At 38.4% G+C, this 12,686-nt stretch overlaps 2 protein-coding genes across 2 annotated transcripts; both read left to right on the plus strand.

The window, feature by feature from the left end:
• Nucleotides 1–693: 693 nt before the first annotated feature.
• On the plus strand, nucleotides 694–5,784 carry LOC142235137 (uncharacterized). Its single transcript, XM_075306395.1, has 3 exons — nucleotides 694–3,623; nucleotides 3,693–4,652; nucleotides 5,046–5,784. The coding sequence occupies exons 1-3, from the start codon at nucleotides 694–696 to the stop codon at nucleotides 5,782–5,784; spliced, it is 4,629 nt and encodes a 1,542-aa protein (XP_075162510.1).
• A 1,557-nt stretch (nucleotides 5,785–7,341) lies between these two features.
• On the plus strand, nucleotides 7,342–12,435 carry LOC142235146 (uncharacterized). Its single transcript, XM_075306402.1, has 3 exons — nucleotides 7,342–10,274; nucleotides 10,344–11,303; nucleotides 11,697–12,435. The coding sequence occupies exons 1-3, from the start codon at nucleotides 7,342–7,344 to the stop codon at nucleotides 12,433–12,435; spliced, it is 4,632 nt and encodes a 1,543-aa protein (XP_075162517.1).
• The last annotated feature ends 251 nt before the right edge of the window (nucleotides 12,436–12,686 follow it).

Here is a 12,686-nt window from a genome sequence, read left to right on the forward strand (position 1 = left end):
AAATTTGGAAAATGAAAGGAAAGAGTTCAGTTAAAAGCATGGTACAGTAATTATATAAAAAAGTTCATCTTATTTTGGTTGTGCAATTAAATAATATTCCCCACATATTTACATTGTTAAGACATGCAAAAGGGAAAAGGTAATAAGAATCCGTTAAGTGTATGTATGTATCATCTCTGACAACTCATGCATACCGTTCGATAATACGCAGTCCAAGTGGGTTATGTATGTGCGTACGTATATAAGTTGGAGCGCACTAGTAACTAAAGAAGTACATGCAATTCTTAATTCTGCCTATTTCTATTTTGTTTTGGAGTTATATTTACGTCTCTCGCTTTCGTTAAGTTCTCTTTGAAAACACTACTCGTCTCATATATTCGTTAAGAGATTCCGCTGGTTGGGTGGTGTTTCCCATTAAAGAGTATTGACTATGTCGATGTTATATACTCTTTATGTCTGTTATTTATTCTCTCCTGTTCACTCTTCCATTGCGTGAATATATTTGTTGTTGTTTAGCCAATGGTAAATAGGAACAGATTTGCCTACTAAAGAGTCTTACTGAGAGATCAACAAACATTATTGTGGAGGTTTAGAATTCGAAGGTGGTGAGATATTATTTTGGATATTCACATTACAGTTGTGTCGAAGATGACAGATGAACTGCTTGTTAGTCTAAGGAAGCAGAGGGGCATAATGAGGGGCAATATAACTCGCGTTAGAAAATTATTGGAATCGACTGGCACGACGCTTGGTCGCATTGACTTGGAATGCAGACTTGAACTTTTAACATCATACATTGATCAATTGATGACAATACAAACGAAAATTGAAACCATTGATGCGGAGGATGACAAGCGTGCTGAACTAGAGGAATTGATTATAGCGGCAAAATCAAAGTTACTTGAGTTGCTTGGCAAACACAAACGGAAAGAGAGTAATGTTTTAGATACGACTCTTGGGGTCACGTTACCACCTCCCACTCGTCTTCCTAATTTAAAGTTACCGTCTTTTGGAGGCAAGTACTGTAATTATCGAAATTTTATAACCTCATTCAAGAACTTGGTAGATGAGGAGCCCACATTGTCTGACATAGAGAAGTTTAATCATTTATTGAGTTGTTTAACAGGAGACGCATTGAGAACAGTAAAGGCTTTCCAAGTAACGGAAGCTAACTATCCCAAGGCACTTGAAAGATTAACCGAGAGATATGATAAGAAAACATTGATTTTTTTTGACAATATAGAAAATTTGTTTGATATTCCAAAAATGGTCGGACCCGACGCCTCTGCTTTGAGGAACACAGTCGATACTGTATCTGCTATATTTGGATCATTGCAATCATTAGGTACACAAGATGAAATTATTAATGCTTTAATCATACATTTGGTGTTGTCAAAGGTGGATATTGACACAAAAGCGAAGTGGAATGAACAGCTTGACTATTCCAATTTGCCCACATGGGAGAAATGTGCGAATATACTCATTCGTAGAAGTCAATCGCTAGAGGTTAACGAGGATAGGTCCAGTAGGGGTGAGCGAAATTCAAAGAAGCGAAATAGAAGAGACAAATCGGTTTTTGCTTGTTCTCAGTCGACTAACGATAAATTATGTCTATATTGCAAATCGGCAAACCATAGCATTTGCGAATGTGGAAGTTACGCAGAGTTGTCAGTAGGCCACCGATTCGATTTCGCTAAGAAGAATTCTTGCTGTTTAAACTGTCTTAGGGTAGGTCATATGGTTTCAAAATGTAAGCTTCCTCGCTGTAAAATCTGTAACCGGCCCCATCATATGCTTTTGCATAGATACGAGACACAAAACAGCTGTGGTGGAATTGAGACTGGAATAAGTGTTATGCCGAGTACATCGACAGGGGCGGTTAATCACTTATCTACACTGCATGCTTCCTTTAAGTCGACAGTTGTTTTAGCTACAGCGGTAGTGGATGTTATGGATGGTCATGGAAATTTGCGACCAGTTAGAGCGTTGCTGGATTCTGGCTCGCAATTAAATTTAATAACCGACGACTGTTCACGTAGGCTTCGACTCAAGTTGACTCCAAACTTTCTCTCTATGAATGGTATTGGTAGCATCAATCTAAAATCATCTCACAAGGTAACTGCGACGTTAAAGTCTCGATTAAATGCATGCAAGTTTCAAGATGAATTTTTAGTTTTGGATTCGATATCCTCTTGTCATCCAGCTGAAGATCTGGGCGGCATTAAAAAATTAATACCACCTAATATACAATTGGCAGACCCTAATTTCGCCAAGAGCTGCAAAGTTGAAATGCTCATTGGAGCCGACATTTTCTTTGAGACCTTGTCTGTTGGACAGATAAAGTTGGGCAATTCTATGCCAAAATTGCAAAAAACGATACTGGGTTGGATAGTTGCCGGAAAGGCTCATGTACCGAATAACACAAAATTTGCCTGTTGTAATGTAGTAGAAGATTCTAGCACAGAAGAGGTGGACAATCTTGATAGATTCGTGCATAAATTTTGGGATTTGGAAGAGCTTCCCGTTTCCAGCAAAAAACTTAACGATGAACACCTACGCTGTGAGAATCATTTTAAGGCACACTTAAAAATACTAAATTGTGGCAGATTTGAAGTAAAACTTCCATTTAAGGCTAATCCATCAATGTTAGGTTCGTCGTTTGAGGTGGCCAGACGCAGATTTTTGTCGCTAGAAAGAAGGTTATCAAAATCCCCTGATATCAAGGAAATGTATACCAATTTCATGAAGGAGTACATGATGCTAGGGCACATGTCAGAAATAACAAATTTTCCCACTGGATCTCATTATTTCATCCCACACCAGTGTGTGTTAAGACCTGAGAGTTTATCGACGAAACTGAGGGTAGTTTTTGATGCCTCATGTCGCACCAGTACGCAAATTTCCTTAAACGAAATATTAATGGTTGGTCCTACCATACAACATGAGTTGTACAATGCATTAATTCGATTTAGGTCTCACAAATATGCCATGAACGCCGATATAACGAAAATGTACCGGCAAGTTTTGATATGCCCATCTGATAGAAAATATCAGCTGATCTTGTGGAGAGAGAATGAGACTATGCCAATTAAAATGTTTTGCCTTAACACCGTAACATACGGAACGGCGTCAGCACCATTCTTGGCCATTCGTTGTTTGAAAGAGTTAAGTGACAGCAATAAAGAAAAATATCCGACTGGTGCTCGGGTTATTGAAGAACATTTTTACGTAGACGATCTCTTAACTGGAGCTGACTCTCTTGAAGAGCTCGAAGTTATAAAGAAGGAGGTTGTTGCAATTTTGAAGAGCGCGGGTTTCGAATTGGCAAAGCATTTCAACGGTGCTAATAGTAAAACGGATTCAATGATTGAAAAGAATCTTATCGATAGTGAAATTAACTCTACAAAGACCTTAGGAGTGATTTGGTGCCCCAATGAAGATTCATTCCGTTTTAAGATTAGATTTGATATTGGAAATGCTAAAACTACAAAAAGAAATATACTCTCAGTATCTGCCCGCTTATTCGATCCATTGGGACTTATAAGCCCCATAGTGTTACAGGCCAAAATTATTTTACAAGAACTATGGCGCCGTAACCTTAATTGGGATGAATCTGTACCCATGTCTATTGAGACGGCATGGAATAAATTTAAATCATGCCTTGTAAATATACAAAATTTAAATGTTCCCAGATTTGTAAATACTACATCGAACTCTAAAGTACAAATTCACTGTTTCGCAGACGCTTCTGAAGTTGCATATGGTTGTTGTCTTTATGTAAGAGCCATTATAAACGGCGTAGTCAATATACGACTTTTAACAGGCAAATCAAAAGTTGCTCCCCTTAAGAAAAGAAATCTACCAAGGCTGGAATTATGCGCCGCTCACTTAGCGTCAAAAGTATGGAGCGTTGTGAAACCAACATTCTTTCCGCATATAGACCGGGTATTTTTCTGGTCCGATTCTAAGATCGTATTGCATTGGCTTAAAAAATACCCAGCTTGCTTGAGCACATTTGTTGGAAACAGGGTGGCCGATATACAGGAATGGTCAAATGATTCAATTTGGAGACACGTACCATCGAAATCGAATCCAGCGGATATTGTGTCCCGTGGCTGTGACCCGGAAGAACTGACAAAATCTATTTGGTTTAAAGGGCCAGAATTCCTTTACTTAAATGAAAATTTTTGGCCGGAAAATAAACTTGTTCAACTTTCAGATGAAGAGAAGTGCCTTGAATTGCGGAAAGAGAAAACTACTTTAATAGTTTGTCAACCAAACGAATGCATTATAGAAAACATCATTCAAAACTCTTCCTCCTATATGAAGATTTTGAGAACATTAGCGTACATGTACCGTTTTATGAAACCGAGTGCAAGAAAAGAACGAGATATTACTATTACAGCAGAAGAGATTAATTTTTCGTTTCTTAAGGTGGTAGAATTTATTCAAAGAGAAGCATTCGGCAATGAAATAAAAGGTATGAAAGAGAATATGGTTATAAAATCGAGTATACAAAAATTAACCCCCTTTATGAGTAAGGAACAGTTCTACGATGGAACCTTGGTGCTTATGCGTGTAGGTGGTAGACTAATAAATGCACCCATTGAGTATGATGCAAAATTCCCTCTGCTGCTACCAAGAGCGTCTAGGTTTGTTGAGCTTTATGCGAAATACCAACATTTTAAGAATTGTCACGCTGGAGCCAAAGTACTTCTCGCAATTTTAAGGCAAAGAATTTGGATAATAAACGGGAGAGAGTTAGTGCGGAAAATAGTGAGAGATTGTATACATTGTTTTAGATATCGGCCTAAACTTTTAACCCAAATTATGGGAAACTTGCCGAGGGATAGATTTCATTGTTCAAGACCATTTCTTGTAACGGGAGTCGATTTCTGTGGGCCTGTATACACATCATATAGAATTCGTGGTAGACCCCCTTACAAATCCTATGTGTCTATATTTGTTTGTTTTACGTCGAAAGCAGTACATATTGAACCTGTATCAGACTTGTCAACTAATGCTTTCATTTCTGTTTTAAAAAGGTTTATCGGAAGGAGAGGTCTTCCAGCCCGTATTCATTGCGACAACGCCACAAATTTTGTGGGGGCCAACGCCAAGCTAAAAGAATTGAAGGACGCAATGTTCAGCGAGACAGGCCAAAAACAAATAACAGACTTCGTAGCAGAGAACGGGATCGAGTTTGTGTTTATTCCTCCTCGCGCACCCCACTTCGGCGGCCTGTGGGAAGCGGCCGTCAAGTCGACAAAAAATTTGCTCTACAGAACAGTGGCAAACGCAAACCTAACTTTCGAACAGCTAGCTACAGTCTTAGTAGAAGTCGAAGCCATTCTAAATTCAAGGCCGATAGCACCAATGACAGACGACCCCAACGATGGAAGCGCTTTGACACCAGGTCATCTACTAATAGGCACGTCTCTAAAAGCCATTCCCGAAATAAATGTGACAGATTCGGGTACAACCAAAAAACAGTGGCAACAAATAAGCGATTTAAAGGCTCGGTTTTGGAAAATTTTCCAAAGAGATTATATCGTAGAATTGCAAAGCCGGACAAAGTGGTCAAAGCCGTCCCGAAACCTAGAGGTGGGCGCATTGGTACTCGTACACGAAGACAATACGCTCCCCCAAAAATGGTTGATTGGAAGAGTGTCTGCTGCGGTTGCAGGTGCAGATGGTATAGTACGAGTAGCGGACATAAAAACCAAAAATGGCATTATAAGGCGTGCTATCCATAAATTGGCGCTCATTCCAATGCAGTCTTGAAGGCTTACGTCCATTCAACGGGGCCGGGATGTTTGAGGAGATTTAATATACCACCAGAACTGGTTAAGATTTTGTAATATTTTACTACTTTAGTTACTTTGCTTTTAGCTGTCAATCTTTGCTTTTGAATATATATCATTGAATTCTGTTTTTGTTATTCAGCTGTTATGCTCTCAATTTTATTTAAATGTAATAGATTGCTGTGAGAGATAGAGAGAACATTAGGCTTAAGCAATGAAGTGTTGAATAAAATGAATTATTGTTTGAAAAGAAGTCGATCGAGCCTCATCATTCAGTTTAGCGAATTTTTGTATAGGCAAAATTTTTAAACTTTTTTTGAGAATCAATTTCGTAGAAAATCCTACGAAACATTATTTTACTACTTAAGTTACTTTGCTTTTAGCTGTCAATCTTTGCTTTTGAATATATATCATTGAATTCTGTTTTTGTTATTCAGCTGTTATGCTCTCAATTTTATTTAAATGTAATAGATTGCTGTGAGAGATAGAGAGAACATTAGGCTTAAGCAATGAAGTGTTGAATAAAATGAATTATTGTTTGAAAAGAAGTCGATCGAGCCTCATCATTCAGTTTAGCGAATTTTTGTATAGCAAAATTTTTAAACTTTTTTTGAGAATCAATTTCGTAGAAAATCCTACGAAACATTTGGCGCCCGAGCAGGGACTATTTGTGTCCAAAAACTAAAAAAAAAGGAAAAATCATAAAGTTCACGATATTCAAATTTGTATTCATCGTTTGGGTGAGAAAGACAATTTTTTTCGGCAACTTGTACACGTGCATATATAATAAGCTGGTCATCTGGAAACGTCACAAAGAAGAATCTGTCCATTGAATAAACCAGTGAAATTTGGAAAATGAAAGGAAAGAGTTCAGTTAAAAGCATGGTACAGTAATTATATAAAAAAGTTCATCTTATTTTGGTTGTGCAATTAAATAATATTCCCCACATATTTACATTGTTAAGACATGCAAAAGGGAAAAGGTAATAAGAATCCGTTAAGTGTATGTATGTATCATCTCTGACAACTCATGCATACCGTTCGATAATACGCAGTCCAAGTGGGTTATGTATGTGCGTACGTATATAAGTTGGAGCGCACTAGTAACTAAAGAAGTACATGCAATTCTTAATTCTGCCTATTTCTATTTTGTTTTGGAGTTATATTTACGTCTCTCGCTTTCGTTAAGTTCTCTTTGAAAACACTACTCGTCTCATATATTCGTTAAGAGATTCCGCTGGTTGGGTGGTGTTTCCCATTAAAGAGTATTGACTATGTCGATGTTATATACTCTTTATGTCTGTTATTTATTCTCTCCTGTTCACTCTTCCATTGCGTGAATATATTTGTTGTTGTTTAGCCAATGGTAAATAGGAACAGATTTGCCTACTAAAGAGTCTTACTGAGAGATCAACAAACATTATTGTGGAGGTTTAGAATTCGAAGGTGGTGAGATATTATTTTGGATATTCACATTACAGTTGTGTCGAAGATGACAGATGAACTGCTTGTTAGTCTAAGGAAGCAGAGGGGCATAATGAGGGGCAATATAACTCGCGTTAGAAAATTATTGGAATCGACTGGCACGACGCTTGGTCGCATTGACTTGGAATGCAGACTTGAACTTTTAACATCATACATTGATCAATTGATGACAATACAAACGAAAATTGAAACCATTGATGCGGAGGATGACAAGCGTGCTGAACTAGAGGAATTGATTATAGCGGCAAAATCAAAGTTACTTGAGTTGCTTGGCAAACACAAACGGAAAGAGAGTAATGTTTTAGATACGACTCTTGGGGTCACGTTACCACCTCCCACTCGTCTTCCTAATTTAAAGTTACCGTCTTTTGGAGGCAAGTACTGTAATTATCGAAATTTTATAACCTCATTCAAGAACTTGGTAGATGAGGAGCCCACATTGTCTGACATAGAGAAGTTTAATCATTTATTGAGTTGTTTAACAGGAGACGCATTGAGAACAGTAAAGGCTTTCCAAGTAACGGAAGCTAACTATCCCAAGGCACTTGAAAGATTAACCGAGAGATATGATAAGAAAACATTGATTTTTTTTGACAATATAGAAAATTTGTTTGATATTCCAAAAATGGTCGGACCCGACGCCTCTGCTTTGAGGAACACAGTCGATACTGTATCTGCTATATTTGGATCATTGCAATCATTAGGTACACAAGATGAAATTATTAATGCTTTAATCATACATTTGGTGTTGTCAAAGGTGGATATTGACACAAAAGCGAAGTGGAATGAACAGCTTGACTATTCCAATTTGCCCACATGGGAGAAATGTGCGAATATACTCATTCGTAGAAGTCAATCGCTAGAGGTTAACGAGGATAGGTCCAGTAGGGGTGAGCGAAATTCAAAGAAGCGAAATAGAAGAGACAAATCGGTTTTTGCTTGTTCTCAGTCGACTAACGATAAATTATGTCTATATTGCAAATCGGCAAACCATAGCATTTGCGAATGTGGAAGTTACGCAGAGTTGTCAGTAGGCCACCGATTCGATTTCGCTAAGAAGAATTCTTGCTGTTTAAACTGTCTTAGGGTAGGTCATATGGTTTCAAAATGTAAGCTTCCTCGCTGTAAAATCTGTAACCGGCCCCATCATATGCTTTTGCATAGATACGAGACACAAAACAGCTGTGGTGGAATTGAGACTGGAATAAGTGTTATGCCGAGTACATCGACAGGGGCGGTTAATCACTTATCTACACTGCATGCTTCCTTTAAGTCGACAGTTGTTTTAGCTACAGCGGTAGTGGATGTTATGGATGGTCATGGAAATTTGCGACCAGTTAGAGCGTTGCTGGATTCTGGCTCGCAATTAAATTTAATAACCGACGACTGTTCACGTAGGCTTCGACTCAAGTTGACTCCAAACTTTCTCTCTATGAATGGTATTGGTAGCATCAATCTAAAATCATCTCACAAGGTAACTGCGACGTTAAAGTCTCGATTAAATGCATGCAAGTTTCAAGATGAATTTTTAGTTTTGGATTCGATATCCTCTTGTCATCCAGCTGAAGATCTGGGCGGCATTAAAAAATTAATACCACCTAATATACAATTGGCAGACCCTAATTTCGCCAAGAGCTGCAAAGTTGAAATGCTCATTGGAGCCGACATTTTCTTTGAGACCTTGTCTGTTGGACAGATAAAGTTGGGCAATTCTATGCCAAAATTGCAAAAAACGATACTGGGTTGGATAGTTGCCGGAAAGGCTCATGTACCGAATAACACAAAATTTGCCTGTTGTAATGTAGTAGAAGATTCTAGCACAGAAGAGGTGGACAATCTTGATAGATTCGTGCATAAATTTTGGGATTTGGAAGAGCTTCCCGTTTCCAGCAAAAAACTTAACGATGAACACCTACGCTGTGAGAATCATTTTAAGGCACACTTAAAAATACTAAATTGTGGCAGATTTGAAGTAAAACTTCCATTTAAGGCTAATCCATCAATGTTAGGTTCGTCGTTTGAGGTGGTCAGACGCAGATTTTTGTCGCTAGAAAGAAGGTTATCAAAATCCCCTGATATCAAGGAAATGTATACCAATTTCATGAAGGAGTACATGATGCTAGGGCACATGTCAGAAATAACAAATTTTCCCACTGGATCTCATTATTTCATCCCACACCAGTGTGTGTTAAGACCTGAGAGTTTATCGACGAAACTGAGGGTAGTTTTTGATGCCTCATGTCGCACCAGTACGCAAATTTCCTTAAACGAAATATTAATGGTTGGTCCTACCATACAACATGAGTTGTACAATGCATTAATTCGATTTAGGTCTCACAAATATGCCATGAACGCCGATATAACGAAAATGTACCGGCAAGTTTTGATATGCCCATCTGATAGAAAATATCAGCTGATCTTGTGGAGAGAGAATGAGACTATGCCAATTAAAATGTTTTGCCTTAACACCGTAACATACGGAACGGCGTCAGCACCATTCTTGGCCATTCGTTGTTTGAAAGAGTTAAGTGACAGCAATAAAGAAAAATATCCGACTGGTGCTCGGGTTATTGAAGAACATTTTTACGTAGACGATCTCTTAACTGGAGCTGACTCTCTTGAAGAGCTCGAAGTTATAAAGAAGGAGGTTGTTGCAATTTTGAAGAGCGCGGGTTTCGAATTGGCAAAGTGGCATTTCAACGGTGCTAATAGTAAAACGGATTCAATGATTGAAAAGAATCTTATCGATAGTGAAATTAACTCTACAAAGACCTTAGGAATGATTTGGTGCCCCAATGAAGATTCATTCCGTTTTAAGATTAGATTTGATATTGGAAATGCTAAAACTACAAAAAGAAATATACTCTCAGTATCTGCCCGCTTATTCGATCCATTGGGACTTATAAGCCCCATAGTGTTACAGGCCAAAATTATTTTACAAGAACTATGGCGCCGTAACCTTAATTGGGATGAATCTGTACCCATGTCTATTGAGACGGCATGGAATAAATTTAAATCATGCCTTGTAAATATACAAAATTTAAATGTTCCCAGATTTGTAAATACTACATCGAACTCTAAAGTACAAATTCACTGTTTCGCAGACGCTTCTGAAGTTGCATATGGTTGTTGTCTTTATGTAAGAGCCATTATAAACGGCGTAGTCAATATACGACTTTTAACAGGCAAATCAAAAGTTGCTCCCCTTAAGAAAAGAAATCTACCAAGGCTGGAATTATGCGCCGCTCACTTAGCGTCAAAAGTATGGAGCGTTGTGAAACCAACATTCTTTCCGCATATAGACCGGGTATTTTTCTGGTCCGATTCTAAGATCGTATTGCATTGGCTTAAAAAATACCCAGCTTGCTTGAGCACATTTGTTGGAAACAGGGTGGCCGATATACAGGAATGGTCAAATGATTCAATTTGGAGACACGTACCATCGAAATCGAATCCAGCGGATATTGTGTCCCGTGGCTGTGACCCGGAAGAACTGACAAAATCTATTTGGTTTAAAGGGCCAGAATTCCTTTACTTAAATGAAAATTTTTGGCCGGAAAATAAACTTGTTCAACTTTCAGATGAAGAGAAGTGCCTTGAATTGCGGAAAGAGAAAACTACTTTAATAGTTTGTCAACCAAACGAATGCATTATAGAAAACATCATTCAAAACTCTTCCTCCTATATGAAGATTTTGAGAACATTAGCGTACATGTACCGTTTTATGAAACCGAGTGCAAGAAAAGAACGAGATATTACTATTACAGCAGAAGAGATTAATTTTTCGTTTCTTAAGGTGGTAGAATTTATTCAAAGAGAAGCATTCGGCAATGAAATAAAAGGTATGAAAGAGAATATGGTTATAAAATCGAGTATACAAAAATTAACCCCCTTTATGAGTAAGGAACAGTTCTACGATGGAACCTTGGTGCTTATGCGTGTAGGTGGTAGACTAATAAATGCACCCATTGAGTATGATGCAAAATTCCCTCTGCTGCTACCAAGAGCGTCTAGGTTTGTTGAGCTTTATGCGAAATACCAACATTTTAAGAATTGTCACGCTGGAGCCAAAGTACTTCTCGCAATTTTAAGGCAAAGAATTTGGATAATAAACGGGAGAGAGTTAGTGCGGAAAATAGTGAGAGATTGTATACATTGTTTTAGATATCGGCCTAAACTTTTAACCCAAATTATGGGAAACTTGCCGAGGGATAGATTTCATTGTTCAAGACCATTTCTTGTAACGGGAGTCGATTTCTGTGGGCCTGTATACACATCATATAGAATTCGTGGTAGACCCCCTTACAAATCCTATGTGTCTATATTTGTTTGTTTTACGTCGAAAGCAGTACATATTGAACCTGTATCAGACTTGTCAACTAATGCTTTCATTTCTGTTTTAAAAAGGTTTATCGGAAGGAGAGGTCTTCCAGCCCGTATTCATTGCGACAACGCCACAAATTTTGTGGGGGCCAACGCCAAGCTAAAAGAATTGAAGGACGCAATGTTCAGCGAGACAGGCCAAAAACAAATAACAGACTTCGTAGCAGAGAACGGGATCGAGTTTGTGTTTATTCCTCCTCGCGCACCCCACTTCGGCGGCCTGTGGGAAGCGGCCGTCAAGTCGACAAAAAATTTGCTCTACAGAACAGTGGCAAACGCAAACCTAACTTTCGAACAGCTAGCTACAGTCTTAGTAGAAGTCGAAGCCATTCTAAATTCAAGGCCGATAGCACCAATGACAGACGACCCCAACGATGGAAGCGCTTTGACACCAGGTCATCTACTAATAGGCACGTCTCTAAAAGCCATTCCCGAAATAAATGTGACAGATTCGGGTACAACCAAAAAACAGTGGCAACAAATAAGCGATTTAAAGGCTCGGTTTTGGAAAATTTTCCAAAGAGATTATATCGTAGAATTGCAAAGCCGGACAAAGTGGTCAAAGCCGTCCCGAAACCTAGAGGTGGGCGCATTGGTACTCGTACACGAAGACAATACGCTCCCCCAAAAATGGTTGATTGGAAGAGTGTCTGCTGCGGTTGCAGGTGCAGATGGTATAGTACGAGTAGCGGACATAAAAACCAAAAATGGCATTATAAGGCGTGCTATCCATAAATTGGCGCTCATTCCAATGCAGTCTTGAAGGCTTACGTCCATTCAACGGGGCCGGGATGTTTGAGGAGATTTAATATACCACCAGAACTGGTTAAGATTTTGTAATATTTTACTACTTAAGTTACTTTGCTTTTAGCTGTCAATCTTTGCTTTTGAATATATATCATTGAATTCTGTTTTTGTTATTCAGCTGTTATGCTCTCAATTTTATTTAAATGTAATAGATTGCTGTGAGAGATAGAGAGAACATTAGGCTTAAGCAATGAAGTGTTGAATAAA

Source organism: Haematobia irritans, chromosome 1, assembly GCF_050003625.1.
Source record: "Haematobia irritans isolate KBUSLIRL chromosome 1, ASM5000362v1, whole genome shotgun sequence".
In the NCBI taxonomy this organism is placed as follows: domain Eukaryota; kingdom Metazoa; phylum Arthropoda; class Insecta; order Diptera; family Muscidae; genus Haematobia; species Haematobia irritans.